Here is a 17,296-nt window from a genome sequence, read left to right as displayed (position 1 = left end):
TATAGAGCTGCCATTACTGGGGTAAGGAGGGGTTTTGGCCTTTCTTTAAGTGGATGGGTGTTTGCAACGGATGAAGTTAAGCCCTACCATTTCCCCCCATCAGCTGTAGGGCACTCATGCAGTGCTCCTCTTCCTCCTCGACTTCTTCTTCTTCCACTTCTTCCTCATGGTTGTATGAGACGGGCCCGGATTCTACCAATACGTTTGCTGGCTTTTCAGCTGCTTGGGCCTCTGTCTGAGTGCTTGGGAAGATTGCCTGCAAAGGATAAGAAAAGCAATAATAAGAAGAAGAAAAACCTAGACCCATCGCCTCTCACCTTTCCCCTTTAAAATCCCCAACTGAAAGGAAGAGAAAATCGCTTGGCAGATTCCTTATTGTCCCCCTATCAAAGCTCCTCGTTAAGAAGCTTAGAGCTATTCTGGGGGATGCTCCCGTTCTCCTGTGCAAATTCAGAGTTGTTTGGATATTTCAAAGCATGGCCAAAGACTGAATGAGGAAGATGTTGCAGGTGGATATTAGCACGTAACAAGGTACAAGCTCTTAAAAGCGGCACTATTTGGGGAAACTATTCGGGGGAAATTGTAAGTGTTTTCTCTCAATAAAGGTAAAGGTAAAGGTACCCCTGCCCGTACGGGCCAGTCTTGACAGACTCTAGGGTTGTGCGCCCATCTCACTCAAGAGGCCGGGGGCCAGGGCTGTCCGGAGACACTTCCGGGTCACGTGGCCAGCGTGACAAAGCTGCATCTGGCGAGCCAGCGCAGCACACGGAACGCCGTTTACCTTCCCGCTGGTAAGCGGTCCCTATTTATCTACTTGCACCCGGGGGTGCTTTCGAACTGCTAGGTTGGCAGGAGCAGGGACTGAGCAACGGGAGCTCACCCCGCTGCTGGGATTCGAACCGCCGACCTTTTGATTGGCAAGCCCTAGGCGCTGAGGCTTTTACCCACAGCGCCACCCGCGTCCCCTTTTCTCTCAATAGGTTTGCCTTTATCCAAACCTTCTGAGGTGCAACGATTGTGTAGGCACAAATGAAACAAAGTGATGTGCACAACGCCCAGTGAATTAGGTACCATTCAGCTGCAATTAGAGAAAGAGTTAACAATTCATTGTGCAATTTTGCATCCAACTGTTTAATTAGGAGGAGGGCCACAACTGATTGGTGCAACACCTGCTCCAAGCACAGAATGAATCAGAGAATTACAGAATCATAGAGTTTGAAGGTACACCCAAGAGTCATGTAGTCCAGCCCCCTGCAATTCATTTTATTTCCTTTTTAATTTGTATACAGTCGTACCTTGGATCCTGAATGCCCTGGAACTCAGACGTTTTGGCTCCTGAACGCCGCAAAACCCAGAAGTGATTGTTCCGGTTTGCGAACGTTCTTTTGGAACCCAGACGTCCGACAGGGCTTCTGATTGGCTGCAGGAGCTTCCTGCAGCCGATCAGAAGCTGCGATTTGGTTTTTGAACGTTTTGGAAGTCGAACGGACTTCCGGAATGGATTCCATTCGACTTCCAAGGTACGACTGTACTGACTTTCTGCATTACTATACACAAGGAGGCTTACAGCAACAAGATATACAACAAAGAGCACATGATCTGATCCAATACAAAAAGTCATAATAAAACAAAACTTCAAAATGTTTGTTGGACCAGAAGTTTGGCAGCATGAGCAGTCGAAGCCAGATGATGGATGGGGATGGATTCAACCTCTGGCATGTGACCTATGAGGATTATGAGAAGACTCATGCCTGAGACTTTTTGAAGCTCTTGCCAAATGGAGCAGAGCAAAGAGAGGCAGGTTGGACCAATGGGCTGAACTCCTAATTAGGCAGTTTGATCTGCTGTAGAGGCATCGCTGATACTCAGTGAACTGGCAACCAGACCATCAACTCTCATTTGACACCAAGGGGATATTTACAAAGAGACAGAGAGGTACAACGTACAGAAAACAGGAAAATAAAAGCAAGCTTCACAAGACTTCTAGCAGTGCAAGCTTTTGCGCAACTGTTCTGCCAGGGGATGTGCTGTGCTCCCATCTGACTGGTTGCCCCAGCTGCTCTGGGTGCCTTCCAACATAAGAAAACATCAAACATTAAAACCTTCCCTATACAGGGCTGCCTTCAGATGTCTTCTAAAAGTTGTATGGTTATTTATCTCCTTGCATGAGCACTAGGCACAACCATTGGTCTTTAATGTCACTTAGCTGCCCTATGGAGCCCCTCAAAAAGACAAGAGACACATCTACTATATATTTTGGAAAGCTGTTTGCCTGTTCACTCTGCGTTTGGACACCTATTAAGGTACGGCAACCTCATTTTGCATGGCGGTTCCTGAGATCAAGGAGTCAGTTTTCGTTTATGTTTGGATACAATAAGGCAGCGTTCGAATCAAGATGGCAGAACCTTTCAAAACTGCACCAATTTTTTTTGTTTTGTTTCTTAGAATTTCTGAGCTGGAAGCTGGGTACAAGGCTGTTAGTATTCTAATAATAATAAAGGCACAGTGAAGCAAAGGAGAAACAGATAAGTTCTCTTGATTAACGAGGTCCCAGTTGAAACCAGAACTATTCAGACAATAAAGAACTAGTGCAGGAGTTGGCTAGGATATGGCTGTAGTTCAGGCTTCCTCAACCTCGGTCCTCCAGATGGTTTGAGACTACAATTCCCAGCATCCTGGACCACTGGTCCTGCTAGCTAGGGATCATGGGAGTTGTAGGCCAAAAACATCTGGAGGGCTGATGTTGAGGAAGCCTGGTGTAGCTGGTTTCCAGTTACCCCATCCTGCCAGCTGAAAGGCAGAGATCCTCAAGGACAGCCCCAAATAATCCTAACAGCAATAGGTCAAGAGGATAAGAGCTTTTCCCTTTCATGTTGCCTCTGCTCTTGCTAGCCAAGACAATTATGCAACCCCAGATCTCCTGTACTCCGCTGCAGGGAATTCAGGTATCAAAAGAAACAGACAAGGCAGTAATAGTGGTAGAAGAAGCGCCATCCCCATTTATATTAATTGTTATGCCAGGAGTTTCCATCTGCTTTGAATGTTTTCACAGAGGAATGGCTGAATTTAAAAGAGCTACAATTGAACCATTATTTTAAAAAATTGCACAACCCTAATTAAAACGTGACCTTCTTCTAATTATCATGTCCATTTCCTGAATGTCTCCATTCTAAAAATGTGCAGGTTTTTCTAATGAGGGTGCATACAAAGCAGAAAAAAATAAAATTATTTCCCTTGACATGAGCGCAAGCTGTTTTTGTAGGGGGTGGAGGATGGAATCACGTGTTCTTAATCGTTTTAAATGTGAAGCTGTCAAAGTCCTCTTTTAGCAGAACTTCCTGAATTGGTTTCTGAACTGAAGTTTGGCTTTTAAATTCACATGAAAGATGTGTGTGCTTTCTTGCCCCACTTCAGAAACAGCAAAAACATGTCAAGCCATCAAATCTAGCTAGCAAAAGTTTAGAAAGGTGCAAGAGTTCAGAGATTTATGCCTAGGGGTTGAGTAAAAGCGTATTGCACACATTTTGCAAACTACCAGTATGCACTGGTTTGGTATTTTAGTTCAGCCAGTAGTTACAGTGTGTGTGTGGGGGGGAAATAGAAGAGGCACCTTGTTTTATTCTGGGACGATTTTTTGGCTGAGGTCCTACTCAGTTCAGAATCATATAGCTAGAAGGAACCAGAGGTCACCCAGTATCCCATTCTGCCTCACAGTGCGAAAGAAGCAGAGAACAGCCGGATGGAAGAAAAGGACTTGCAGAGCAAATGTAAAGACTCGGATGACTCTCCAGGTACTGGGATTTTTAGAAGGTTTAAACAAAACACTGTACCTCTTCTGTTGCAGGCTTTTTTGCTAGCTGCGTCGAAATCAAGGGTCTTAACCTGAACGGAAGAAGAATTCAAAATGTTAGACCCTGTATGTGAAACAGAAAGGAAAAGGTTGAGCAAGTCTATCTAGAAAATGTTAAACAACCAGTTGAACTGGCACCCTTCCTGCTGCAAAATGAAAAACAAAGATCCCACGGAAAAGCGTCTGACGAGAATTAGGAGAAAGATCAGCCAGTAACAGCTCGGTTAACAAACCACCGCCTAATAATAAATTCACATCGGGTCACTCTGCACCAACAATAAAAAGTTTACAGGATCAGGCTCATCCCGCATGATTCTCTATATATTTGGGTTTTCGGTGACCCATTTTGGGCTCCTTCTCCTAAGCTGCTTGAGACTTTGTTGTAGTAAGTCAAATAAATAAACAAGAAAGACCTGGCAGAGTTGCAAGAAAGTTCACCTGAGAGCAGCGTTAAGATTCCTGAAGCCCTGGAGAGTACCGTATTTTTCGCTCTATAACACGCACCTGACCATAACACGCACATCGTTTTTAGAGGAGGAAAACAAGGGGAAAAACATTCTGAATGAAACAGTGGATGTATCATTTTTGTGCTTCATGCTGTGGCCACAGACATGTGATCTGATGGTGAATTTGGGGTGACCCAATGCAAAGATCCTGAGGATCCATGTGGATCCATGCTTTTTAACCACGTTTTTGCACCATTGCAGCCCCAGGCAACAGTGGGTGCGTGATTTTTTTGGTGCAGGCTGTAGCCATGGACATGCTATGTGATCTGATGGTGAATTTGGGGTGACCCAATGCAAAGATCCTGAGGATCCATGTTGATCTATGCTTTGTAACCACATTTTAAGTGGGGAGCGAAGGAAAAACAAAGAAGGGACATGAGAGGGGTGTGCAGAGAAGCAGCTGGCTAAGAATGCTGGAGAGGGATAACGGGTGGGAGGAAAGAAAGGCAAAAGTTCCCCCCCAAGCCAGCCATCTCTCTCTCTCTCTCTCTCTCTCTCTCCCTCCCTCCCTCCCTCCCCCCCTCTCTCTCCCTCCTCTCCCTCCCTCTCCCTCTCCCCCTCTCCCTCTCCCTCCCCCACTCTCTCTCCCTCTCCCCCAGCAGCACCGGAGCACAGAGAGGAATTAGAAAGAACTACACTCTGCTTGCCTGGAGGGGAGGGGCTTTCCCTGCTCTTTGTTCCGTTTGAGCAAACACAGCAAGGAAACTGAGGAGGGTGGGCAGTAAGACCCTGAGGCAGAATGCAGGAAAGCTGCCACTTCCTCTTTTCAGGTTTCCCTTCTCCGTGACTCGCGATTTGACTTTTGCTTGATTTTTTGGCTCCAGGGACCACACATTCGCTCTATAACACGCACAGACATTTCCCCTTCCTTTTTAGGAGAAAAAATCTGCGTGTTATAGAGGGAAAAATACGGTAATACTCCAAGGGCAGCTTGCTATGGAAACAAGGAGTGGCATTATACAGAAGCAACAGCCAGCCTGTCTTGCATGGCAATCCATTTCTGGCGTAATACCGAGGACCCAGAGGAGGTTCAATTTGCTACCTATCTTCTGAACTGGCCCAATAAGTAGTTGCAAAGGCACACTTTGAAGCATATCGCCTGCTCCTTCGGCTGCTTTAAAATGTGTTACAAAAACACTTTATCTCATTTAAAATTGAATTTATTTTAATTTTTGCTAAGCATTTGTCTGCAGGCTGCAAATATGTGAAGGGCTGATTGTGCAGAAGGTTATTACAGCAGTATTTTCCATGTATATAATTACAGTAAGCTACCCTAAGACTAAAAGGAAGGGAACAAAATGCATTAAAAATAATCATTAAAAAAAGTCAGAGGAATCTGTTTTATCCAGTTCTCTCTGTTCTTCAGATTCACGGTGTCTTAGTGTACACCCATGAGCAGCATCCAAAATGTTACGGCCGCTCAAACAAACAATGGCAAACCCTGCAATGCATTGGGCTGTGGGTGTTTTGCTTTTAAAACTCCAAATTCTGTTATCTGAATAAATGTGATCTGCTTAGCTTGCAAAATTTAAATGGTTTCCAAGTAAATATGCACAGGATTTTCAAAATGTTTGGAAGGTTTTTGGAAATGTGCAAGGGTTAACTCAGGTCACGGAAGGCAAAAGAATGGAAATGTTGGTTAGATGGACTGTGCAGGGCACCTTCCCACTAAGCTATGGGAGACTTGCCGTTATGAGAAGCAGTAGCAACAACATGGCCTAGTTGATTCCTAGCGACATTTAAAAACGTGAACCCATCAGTCGGACAGGGGCAGAACCGCTGGAAAACAAACCCAGAAGGATGATCCACTGTGATTATCCCATGAACCGCCCTGAGATCTTATGATGAAGGGTGGTTTATAAATCTAATAAAGAATAAATAAAATAAAATAAAATAAATACTACTCTGAGATATAACCTTTGAGAAATCTAATTCCCTTCTGAAGTCATATTCCCTGCAAAGATCCTGATAAAAACTGTACACCAGAGCCACCAAAGCAGTCTGGCCCGCTTCCTCTATTGATATTTCAAGAAAAGAAGATACTGTTAAAACTTGCCCCCTTAATACAAAGCTGAGGTGACCAACATGAGTCTGCCCCGCCCCGCCCCCGCCGCCCCCCCCCCCCCGATCAAAACTCAGTTAACAAATCCTTCTCTATGGCCTTGTAGCAAATCCCTCCCCACTGTTAAACAGTTCCCCATTAAGACTATTCATGACACTCCTAAGCTAGCTCCAGTTTGAACTGGGCTCTAGACCCCGGTTTAAGGGGAGCCGTCCCTATCAGGGAAGCAGGTAGCATTGTGGTCTAAACCACTGAGCCTCTTGGGCTTCCCGATCAGAAGTTCGGTGGTTCAAATCCATATGACGGGGTGAGCTCCCGTTGCTCGGTCCCAGCTCCTACCAACTTAGCAGTTCCAAAGCACACCAGTGCAAGTAGATAAATAGGTACCGCTGCGGTGGGAAGGTAAATGGCGTTTCTGTGCGCTCTGGTTTCCGTCACGGTGTTCCCTTGCACCAGAAGCGGTTTAGTCAACCCCATAGTTGCTGTTGACTAGACTTAACCGTCCAGGGGTCCTTTACCTTTTCCCCACCGGGGAGGGGCTTCTCTTCCACACCCACCCTTAGTTAAGCATCGTAAGTGGGGTGCCAATTTGCTTAACTGCAGTTCGCACAGGACCTTAGGGAGCAAAGTTACGGCCTACCAAGAGGTAAGTGCAGCACAGACAGCTAGAGGGTGATTTTAATGGATAATCACTTAGTTGCATCTTCACATCATTAAGCATCAGTGCAGAAGACATTAAAGGTCTTCGTTTTTAAAAAAGAGACAAGAATGGTGGTGATTATACTGATTAGCCACTGCAACCGGAATGTGCTGGCATCATAGGAGAAACCACACTTCCCACCGATACCCTGAAGACATCATCGCCTCCCAATTAGGAACAAGCTGTTGAAGAAGTCCCCAGGGAAACCGGAATCTGTTGACATTTGTTTTACAGACGAGGAGGGTTCATATGCACCCTGAAAGTAGTTAGGCTCTGCTGCAGTACAGAGAATATTCCACTTTCCTTTTAAGTAAAATGGTGCAATAATTGGCATTCCCTTCCCCTCCAACTCAACTACCGAAATTTATAAGGAACTGTGGTGTGAGCAGATTACTGACCGTCACAAATAACTGGTTAGATCCATTTTTAAATTTCCACCCAAGGATGTTGTTCCCCACCTCATGGGGAATCTTGCAATAGCTTGCAAGTCAATAAAAAGATAAACTACAGTGCAAAAAGGATAAAATATTAAGATAAACCTAAGAAAAGCTTAAACAAATCCTAGAACACACATAGCAACAGCCAGTAATAAAGTATTATAATAGAAAATTAACAGAGAGCCAAGCACCTTCTCTGCTTGCACAACCTGCAATCATTTCCTGACTTCTCAATGAACTGGAAGGTAAAAAGTCCAGCAACCTGTTTTCCCTAGTGACCAACCAGGTGGTGAGGGGAAACCAAAAACGAAGATAGCCCTTTCCTGCTCATTTTCGCTTCTTCAGATGCAGAAGGTGCCTGCTTCAGTCCACAGCTGGCAGCTGGATGGAGGAACAGTCTGATGCAGTTTAAGGTTGCTTTCTGCTTTCCCAGAAACTGTATTTAGTGGCATGCAGCCTCTGTTCCCAAGACTATAGTCATCAGCAGCCATATCCTCAATGAATTTATCCAACCTTCTTTTCAAGCGGTCCAGCTTGGTGGCAATCACTACATCTCAAGGTCGCAAATTCCACAGTATACCTATGCACTATGTGAATACGTTCTCCTTTTGTCTCTCCAGAAACTCCAGTGTTCACTTGGAGGACTCAGGAGTCCACTATCTCTAGCATCTAGTTCTCCCTATCCATTATCTACAAAACCTTGCATCGTTTTATAAATATGCCATGCCCCCTGCTTGGCTTGTCTTCTCTCCCCCTCCAAAACTGTACTAATCTCCAGATGATGAAGGGTTTCATAATGGAGAAGCTGGGATTGGTGGCTGGTTGTAAGAGGGTAGTGTGAGCTCTGTGGGGCACAGCCCCATTCGTCCTTATGGACCCACAGCGTTCCGCTGCCTCCAGCCTCTTGATTCTTCTCAATTTCCTTTTGTCCCTCCTGGCCAAACTGACTTCCCTCTGAAGGCTCTTCCACAGAGTGGGGATCACAACAGAAAAGCCCTGCTCACTGCAGCCTCCCAAGGCCACGGCAACAAAAGCAAGACCTCTGTGGCAGATTTCAGAGCGTGCAGGGTGGAGAATGCCACATAACCTACGGGGCCGCCTCTCCTGGTATGCCCCGCGGAGGACCTTAAGGTCCACAAATGACAACATTTTGAAGGTCCCAAGTCACAAGGTGGTTAGGTTGGTCTCAACTAGGCCTTTTCAGTACTGGCCCCAACTTGGTGGAACGCTCTGTCACAAGAGACTAGGGCCCTGCGGGACTTGACATCTTTCCGCAGGGCCCGCAAGACAGAGCTGTTCCACCTGGCCTTTGGTTTGGACTCAGTCTGACCCTTATGTTTCTCTCCCCTTATGGTTTTGACTTTTAAAATGAGGCTGCATTTAAAATTGCATTTTAACCTGTATTTTAAATTGTTTTTTTCTTTTTCTTTTTCCTTTCTTATTATGTTTTTACTGAAATTTTATTGGTGTTAGCCGCTCTGAGCCTGGCTCTGGCCGGGGGAGGGCAGGTTATAAATAAGAATTATTATTATTATTATTATTATTATTATTACATCAGGAGTCCTGGGCAGCAAACCCGGAGCACCAACAATAATTTCACCAATTTATTTCCCTCTAAGGCATTACACACAATACTGCTTCTCCTCTCCCTCCCCCTCCCTCCCTCTCTCTCTTTTTTAATAGAGGGAAAACAGTTTATGCCTTTTGGCCGATCACATTCTCCATAGGGAGCAATTCTCCCTTTTACTGTACATGATGTACAGAAAAGTTTTCACAGTGCTGGGTATTCTTGCTGGCGCTTTTTTTTTTTAATACTGCAAATGCCCTGACCTCCTTACAAGAAAGCAGTCTTCTGCCATCCCGGCCATATGGAATCGTAAATGGCTGGCTGCCATGGCTACAAATATTGGCTCCTTCTGCTGTCTTGTTCAACCAGCGAGGGCTCAGTTACCGAGAGATATGCCATCATTGGGGGGGAAGAAAAAAAACAGCTGTTTTCCAGGCTGAGGTAGAAGCAGACACTGCTCTTCAAGCTCAAAGAACCCCTGAAAAGAAGAGCCCAAGTCTTTTATTCCAACTTTGCAACAGATGTGTCTTGCCGTAGTTGGCACAAACCACAAATGTTTCTTTGATTATTCAGATTTATTATTATTATTATTATTCTGGGGAAGGCCAAAGAAGAGCCTCATAAAATTGAGTAGGTTCAGAACAAACAAAAGGGGAGCAAGCTTATGGAATCTGCTGCCGCAAAATGTGGTAATGGGCACTAGCCTAGGTGGCTTTGAAAAGAGAATATGTAAGTCCATGAAGGATGGGTCAATCCAATGGCTAACAGCTATGACAATAATAATATATAATAATAATTTATTATTTCTAGCCCGTCTGGGTTTCTCCAGCCATTCTGGGCAGTTCCCAACAGAATATTAAAAATACGACAAAACATAAAACGTTAAAAACTTCCCTAAACAGGTGACAAGTGGGAAGTGCAGCATGGAGTGGTCCTCCACTGTGTTCCAGACAACTCACCTCTTCCAGGATACTCTATTACAGTGGTTCCCCAACTCCCCTTCTGAACCACTTGTAAACTGCTGAGGTTCTTGGTGAACTACTTAAATGGTTTTTCTTCCTCTTGCAGTAATTCTAATGAGCAGTGCTAGGTGCTGTATGATTTTCAATTCTATTTTTACAGTCATGCTGTGGACCACTTAAGTGACAGTCATCTGCAGACTACAGTTTGGGAATCTCTCGCTCTATTGCAGTTCTCTTCCCCTCAATCCCGATGATGAGGGCTATTTTAGAAGCCCCGTGTTCCTAAGCAGTTGGTGGAGATCAGCATGGGAGAGCATTCCTGCCTTCATGTCCTGCTTGTGGGCATCTCAAATGCATCTAGCTTGCTGTCCATTCTGGAAAGGAGAAAAGCTAGACCAGCTGGACCTTTGTTCTGGTCCAACAGGCTTCTTCTTGCGAAGGGTCTTTATTTCAGAGGAGATACCCTGCAAAATTTACTGTTGCTGTATGCTATATTTTATTGCACTTTCCCCCACATCGGAGTTCTTGCAGGGCGCGCCACTGTCTTGTACTAAATTGAAATACTTCTGGTAATTATTCATGGCTAATGAGCACAGTCCTAAGCACTGGAAGCCCCACAGCTCAATTAGACCTAAATCCTAGTCAGTGTCCTTACAATTTATGCATGCACATCCAGCCACACTGGGGGAGGGGGTGAATCAACAGTGCTCCAGAAGAAATGATGTGAGTTGATAAAATAACCGATTGCCAAAAATAAAGGCCCAGAAAATAGGAAAATCAACTAACAAGTTTTTTGTTGTTGTTTTTAAAGTTGATTAACCAACTACCTGTTGTCTAGCAGATTTAACTCAAATTGGGATAACACCAAAACCACAGGGGAAATGCTGAATGTAGTGAACGATAACTTACTAATGAAATGCAAAAGGCTACATTGTGATTTCCGACTGCAATAAAACAATGGAACCAAAACAGCTTCAAAATGGAGGTGAGCACACCCCTAAGTCACAGTCCCACTGTTGAAAATTTGCCCCATACCAAATTAATCAGTCTACAACTGTTGATCAGTCTACATTTAAACTGCTTAGAGCTTTGAAATGAGTTGGTTTAAAGAAAAAACCACCCCAAAAGCAATAAATTGGTTGAACCAGCTTGAACGCTATCTAACTAGCACCCCGTCCAATGAGCTATTTAACACTGAGAGCTGACAAAGCTGACATTCTCCTGACAAAATGTGATTGGTACGAAATTTGTCACTGTGTCTGCTCACCGCTGAATCTGCTTAGCTCATGTTCTGTCTTCAATTGAGCTGTAGAAGATAACATCTAAGTTTGTCCTCTAGCTTAACAACTTAAAAGAAGATTCGATATAATGGATTCTGACAGGGCTGAAGCGCACATAAATTGAATTGCCAAAGTGAACAAACACGGAGGGTAAGAAACAGCAACAGGCAGGCTGCGGTAAACAGCTGCTTTTATTTGCTTTCATTCTATAAGTGAAAATTAGACCATGCAGACACCCTGGGAGCGGCCATGATATGAAAGTTAAATTAAGACGCTCCATTTTGCAATAGGGTAAAGGGGGATGGAGCAAGGGAGAATCGTGTTAGCCACCCTGATCCCCTTGGATGTGAATGAAGGGAAAGAGAGAAAAATTCTTTTGGAATTTCATTCTGCTACCCAGGGTGGGAAGCCCATCTGTTCAAACAAGCTCAAATGAGTCTGGGGGACATAGCTCAACCTAAGGACCACATTCCCTTGTGGGGAAGCTCCCAGTCTACATGCCAGTGATGGTGGAGCAATGGATGCAATTCCCACCCTTGTGGATGTTACATTGCAGCCATTGGAAAAGGCAGAGGTTACTCTACATGTGTCATGGATTGGTTGGAGGCACCAACCTAGGGACTCTCCAAGGAAAGAAGGCTCCGAGCCCAGGGATTGGTAGTGGGACAACAATGAGTGGTCATAGGGAGAAGAGGGGAAAGACTGGGAGGAGATGTCATAAGCTGAAGAGATAACAGGGCTCAGTGGGCTGGAAGTGTCTGTGGCAGAGAGATGTCCAGAATAAGAGGCAGAAGCTGAAGTAGGAAAGGAGTGAGGCTAAGGGGCAGAGACGGGTCAGGCTGGTGAAGAAGCACAGGGGGTCTCCTGCTGCAACAAGCTCCCCTCCCCTCTGGTCTCCCAGAACCAGGAGAGGCATGAAGCGGGCGGAGCAAAGGCAAAGACGCCAGTGTAGTCTCAGATTGTTTGGGGGAAAACCCTGGAAAGGAGGAGACCTAGGCAGCTGTGGGAGGGCAAATACCTTCAGTCTCCGCAACTGCCTCACCGGGCCAAGATCTACCAAAGAAGAATTGTTGTGCTCATTAGGCATGGCGCTCCTGAGCCGATCCTGTTTCTTCTAATGAAGAGTTAGCTTCATTTACTCTGGGTGATTTATTGCTGGTTTGCTCCTGACAACATGCATATCTTCATCCAGGCAAGGAAAATACATTATTGCAGTTGAAGGACACATTCCAAACAGGCAAAAACAGCTGTGGAGGGTGTAGAACTGGGTTGTTGTTTTTTAAAGGAAGGACATGGAAAGGTAAGGGAGTGGCATAGCAAGGGTTCAGCTCCCAACACATATTCCTCTTTCTCTACTAACCAGACACATCTAGTTTGAGCATGAATGGGGATGCAATCCCCAGCATGAGAAATCTCTTAGGCATCAAAATAAAGCCAGGCACCTTTGCCATCTACCAAAAGTCTTTCTAATCCCCCTAAGAGCAGACAAGCATATTCTGGTAATTCCTTATTCCTAGCTCTAGGTTCTCCAATTTGTGCTTTTCTAAGAGGGGGGGGGGAGAGAGAGAGAGAGAGAGAGATCTTAATCTTGAATAGTGCAAAGCACTGTTATACTATGTGAACCCCTTATTCCACCTGTTCATTTAACAGCATAATGGCAGCAAGGAAGAACTGGATTTTCCAAAGAATGCATGCTTTCTGTCAAGCACTCTTATAATGGAGTTCTATATTCTCTTGCTTCTCAACGAGAGATCTGCAAATCACAGCCAGCTCACCCAATGTCTCCAAGTGCTAATCCACTCACCTCTTTCCTATTCCCCCTGACCCTTCACCATACTTTGCTGCTCATGATGGCAGCTACGGACTAGTCCCATGTTTCCTTCCAATACCATACATGCATGAATGTGGATGGGCAACACTGCCAAGCAACAAGGAGGCCAGTGCAAGCAACACCCACTGGGTGCAGCAGGTATACCAAGCAGGTCATGGGCTCCAGAGCAACACTGCAATGCAACATTCTTAGGTACCCCTTTCTAAGACTTACGGAAATAGCCTATCACTACAATCTGTGTTACCAGCACAATTTATGTCTTGGCTGTAAGTGGGGCCACTGAGACATAAAGGGCTGGCACAGATCAATGCTTTGTTAAGAGAAGGTTTGGCATGGGCCATGGAATCACACACTCCTTCTTCCACAGCCCCCTTCTGCCCATCTTAACCCTGACTGGAGGTCTGCTCTCAATCTCTTAGTTGTGTTTCTTATGCCAGCACTGACCCTAAGAAGGTATGCTTATATGTCTGGCTGAAGCTCCAGCAAATGGTTACAGATTGTCCTTCTCCAATATGGTGGCCTCCATATTTGGACTACAACTCCAGTTGTGCTGGTTGAGAATGACCAGAACATCTGCAGAGCTTTCTTCTGGGTAAGATTGTCTTCCATGAACACGGTCTTAACAGTGAGTCCATAAGTGACTGTGGAGGCCAATTCTTGATCCACACGTCCTTTCACAGTGGGGACATAGGTTTCTAGGTGGGAGTTGATCAGGGTGAGGGTTTGCAAAATGTGTCTTCCTCTTAGCATGTTTCTCCCTTTCGTCCTCAGTTATAGCGTCTTCAAAGTCCATGACACCTTTGGTAAAGGCTGTTCTTCAGTTGGTGCACTCGCAGGCCAGTGTTTCCCAGTTGACAGTGTTTATACTGCATTTTTTTATATTTGCCTTGAGAGTCTTTAAAACCTCTTTTGTTGACCACCAGCATTACACTTTCCATTTTTAAGTTTGGAATAGAGTAGTTGCTTTGGAAGACGAACATCAGGCATCCGCACAACATGACCAGTCCAACAAAGTTGATGTTGAAGAATCATTGCTTCAACACTGGGGATCTTTGCTTCTTCCAATACACTGGCATTAGTTTGCCTGTCTTCCCAAGTGATGTGTAAAAACTTTTGGACACACCGTTGATGGAATCTCCAGGAAGTTGGAGATGCTGTTCATAAGTGGTCCATGTTTCACAAGCATACAGTAAGGTTGGTAGTGCAGTAGTTCTGTAAACAAGCATTTTGGTTTCCCTGCGAACGTCCTGGTCCTCAAACACTCTGCAGAGCACCAGGTTTGTGAAGGCTAATATAGGTAATGAAATAGCCCAACTGTAAAACTGTGTGGAGAATTCAATCATTTAAAACTGTACGTAACGAGATACTAAATTTCTAAAAATCAAGGAACAAATTATGCTCCCTGAATTACGTTAAGGCTTATAGCAGAGCAATCTTAAGTACAAGATTAACCACGTTAGTGCTTTTAACCTCCTGACAAAGTTAACCAATATTTGTGTTTTTTAAAAAATAAAATAAAACCCAGGCCTCATAAAAAGAATATAATGAGGGAAAAGATGAAAAGGAAAAGCATACACTAACCATTCATTTCCAGGAACATTCTACAGGGATTGTAATTATCGAAAGGTGATGCAAGATTCATTGCAAGCACTTCCTCTCTTGAAAGTGCACGGCACTTCGATGGCATAGCCATAATCCCTCCCAACTCTATCAGATAACATTTAAAACCTCTTGCTGGCAAACACACAAAAACACAGAGCAGGGGAGTGGGTAGTTTTTAAATAGTAACTGTGAAGTAAAAGAAATGGTTGAAAAAGATATTTCTACCTGCATGTGGTATGCAGCACATTAAAAGAAAAATATCCACAACCATCTGGAAATCAACAGAACTTGGACTTTGTTTTGAGATTATCTTTCACTCATACCTAATTATAAGCCACAAATCATTCCTTCTTGTTTGCAATTTATAGCATCCGATTAAGGCAAATCTCTTATTTAAAAAGCAAACATTTCTCTAAAATTCCTGGTTAAAGCCATCTAATCAGACAGCTTCAAAGTGCCGCCCTGGAAAGATTGCCCACCCTCCACAAAGGGTTGGAGAGGGAGAAAAAGCACATACACCCGCTTTAACACATACAGTACTGTTCTGTGAAAGATACACAGAATCAAAGGAAATGTCAACAAATGTTTTTAAAGTATGTTGTCCCTGAAGTATACAGTCACCGAAAAGCATAATGAATGCTAACTCCTTTCCCAAATCAAGTCTCTGGGAAATAATCAGGCTTTGGCACAAGCAGAACGAGAGAGTTATCAGCAGGAAAACTCTGAAGTTATCAAATATCTGAAGGGTGTCACATGGAAGATGGAGTGAGCTTGTTTTCTGCTGCTCCAGAGGGACCCGAACCAATGGATTGAAATTACAAGAAAGGACATTCTGACTAAACATTGGAAGAACTTTTTGATGGGAAGAGCTGCTCAACAGCGGAACGAAATTCCTCAGAGGGAGATGGGACTCCTCTTCACTGGAAGTTTCTAAGCAGCAGTTGCATGGGCACCTGTCATGGATTCTATACCTGCAATTTCTGCATTGCAGGGGATTAGACTAGGTCAGGCATGTCCAACAGGTCAATCGTGATCTACCAGTCAGTCACGGGACGTCCGTGGTTGATCTCCCCAAAAAAGAAAAAGAAAAGCTCAACAACTTTGCCTCCCTAAAAAAAAGCTCAACAACTTTGGTCAATCCAAGGGGTAGATCACTGCCAGTTTTTTTAGTGGGAGTAGATCGCAGTCTCTTGGAAGTTGGACATGCCTAGACTAGACTAAAAAGCAGAGACATCACCTTGCCAACAAAGGTCCGTATAGTTAAAGCCATGGTTTTCCCAGTAGTGATGTATGGAAGTGAGAGCTGGACCATAAAGAAGGCTGATCGCCGAAGAATTGATGTTTTTGAATTATGGTGCTGGAGGAGACTCTTGAGAGCCCCATGGACTGCAAGAAGATCAAACCTATAAATTCTGAAGGAAATCAGCCCTGAGCGCTCACTGGAAGGACAGATCCTGAAGCTGAGGCTCCAGTACTTTGGCCACCTCATGAGAAGAGAAGACTCCCTGGAAAAGACCATGATGTTGGGAAAGATGGAGACCACAAGGAGAAGGGGACGACAGAGGACGAGATGGTTGGACAGTGTTCTCGAAGCTACCAACATGAGTTTGACCAAACTGCGGGAGGCAGTGGAAGACAGGAGTGCCTGGCGTGCTCTGGTCCATGGGGTTACAAAGAGTCGGCACAACTAAACAACAAGATCAGGTGAACCTTGGGGGTTCCTTCCAACTCTACAGTTCTTAAAATAAAATAAAAAAGCCTTTAAGAAGCACCTTAGAGTTAGCAGCAAGGATGCCTGCTGAGCCGCCCATGTTTGGATTTCTGAGTGGGTGCCATTGGGTGTCTTCCGTGTCCCCCAGAACAGTGACATACACAGGAGACAAGGAGAGAGAAATAGTGTTTCCACACCAACTTTACTTTTCTAAGGGATCTGGGTAAGAGTAGTATCCAGAATTGATCAAAGTTTGAAAAACGCATAGTGCTGAAAGGTTGCCTTTTCAAGGGAGAAAAGGGCAACCACCTTCACAACCTCCTGGCCATGGCTTTGTGGGCACTAGGAGAAGTCCTCAAAGGCACCACTGTGCCCACTAGCACCATGTTGTCAACTCCTGCATTACAGTTTTATAAGTACCCATAATAATGATGATAATACAGGGAAGTTCTTAAATGCTTGATGTTTTATTGCGTTTCTAATGCTTTGCTGGGAGCCGCCCAGGGTGGCTGGGGCAACCCAGTCCGATGGGTGGCATATAAATTATTATTATTAATATTATAAAGATGCCCTTGGACTTTAGAAGAAACACAACAACAAATAAATGTTACTCAACCCTCTCCTTCAAAGCTTGCTGAAGTTTCATGAAGCCGGTTTCATGCTGAGTCACTAACGCATTCAAATGGTCTACAAACAACAATTATCTGCAATTAGCACACAGACTGGAGACTCAGTCCTGGAATAGCACAGTACTTTCAAGGTAGATTGGGCCATCCAGTATAATTGAA

The 17,296-nt window shown here is 44.5% G+C and overlaps 1 protein-coding gene across 3 annotated transcripts in view; it reads right to left on the bottom strand.

The window, feature by feature from the left end:
* The window catches only part of BRF1 (BRF1 general transcription factor IIIB subunit), a 195,972-nt gene that overhangs the window by 7,232 nt on the left and 171,444 nt on the right, over positions 1 to 17,296 (bottom strand). For all 3 annotated transcript variants that reach the window (XM_028744966.2, XM_028744875.2, XM_028745043.2), the window contains 2 exons: positions 3,831 to 3,882; positions 88 to 256 (listed from right to left, as the gene is read on the bottom strand). In XM_028744966.2, the coding sequence (XP_028600799.2) occupies positions 88 to 256; positions 3,831 to 3,882 (221 nt within the window). The remainder of the gene's footprint in view (positions 1 to 87; positions 257 to 3,830; positions 3,883 to 17,296) is intronic.

Source organism: Podarcis muralis, chromosome 1 (genome assembly GCF_964188315.1).
Source record: "Podarcis muralis chromosome 1, rPodMur119.hap1.1, whole genome shotgun sequence".
NCBI lineage: Eukaryota > Metazoa > Chordata > Lepidosauria > Squamata > Lacertidae > Podarcis > Podarcis muralis.
The sequence above is the reverse complement of the archived record's forward strand: the minus strand, read 5'-3'. Positions and strand labels throughout refer to the sequence as shown.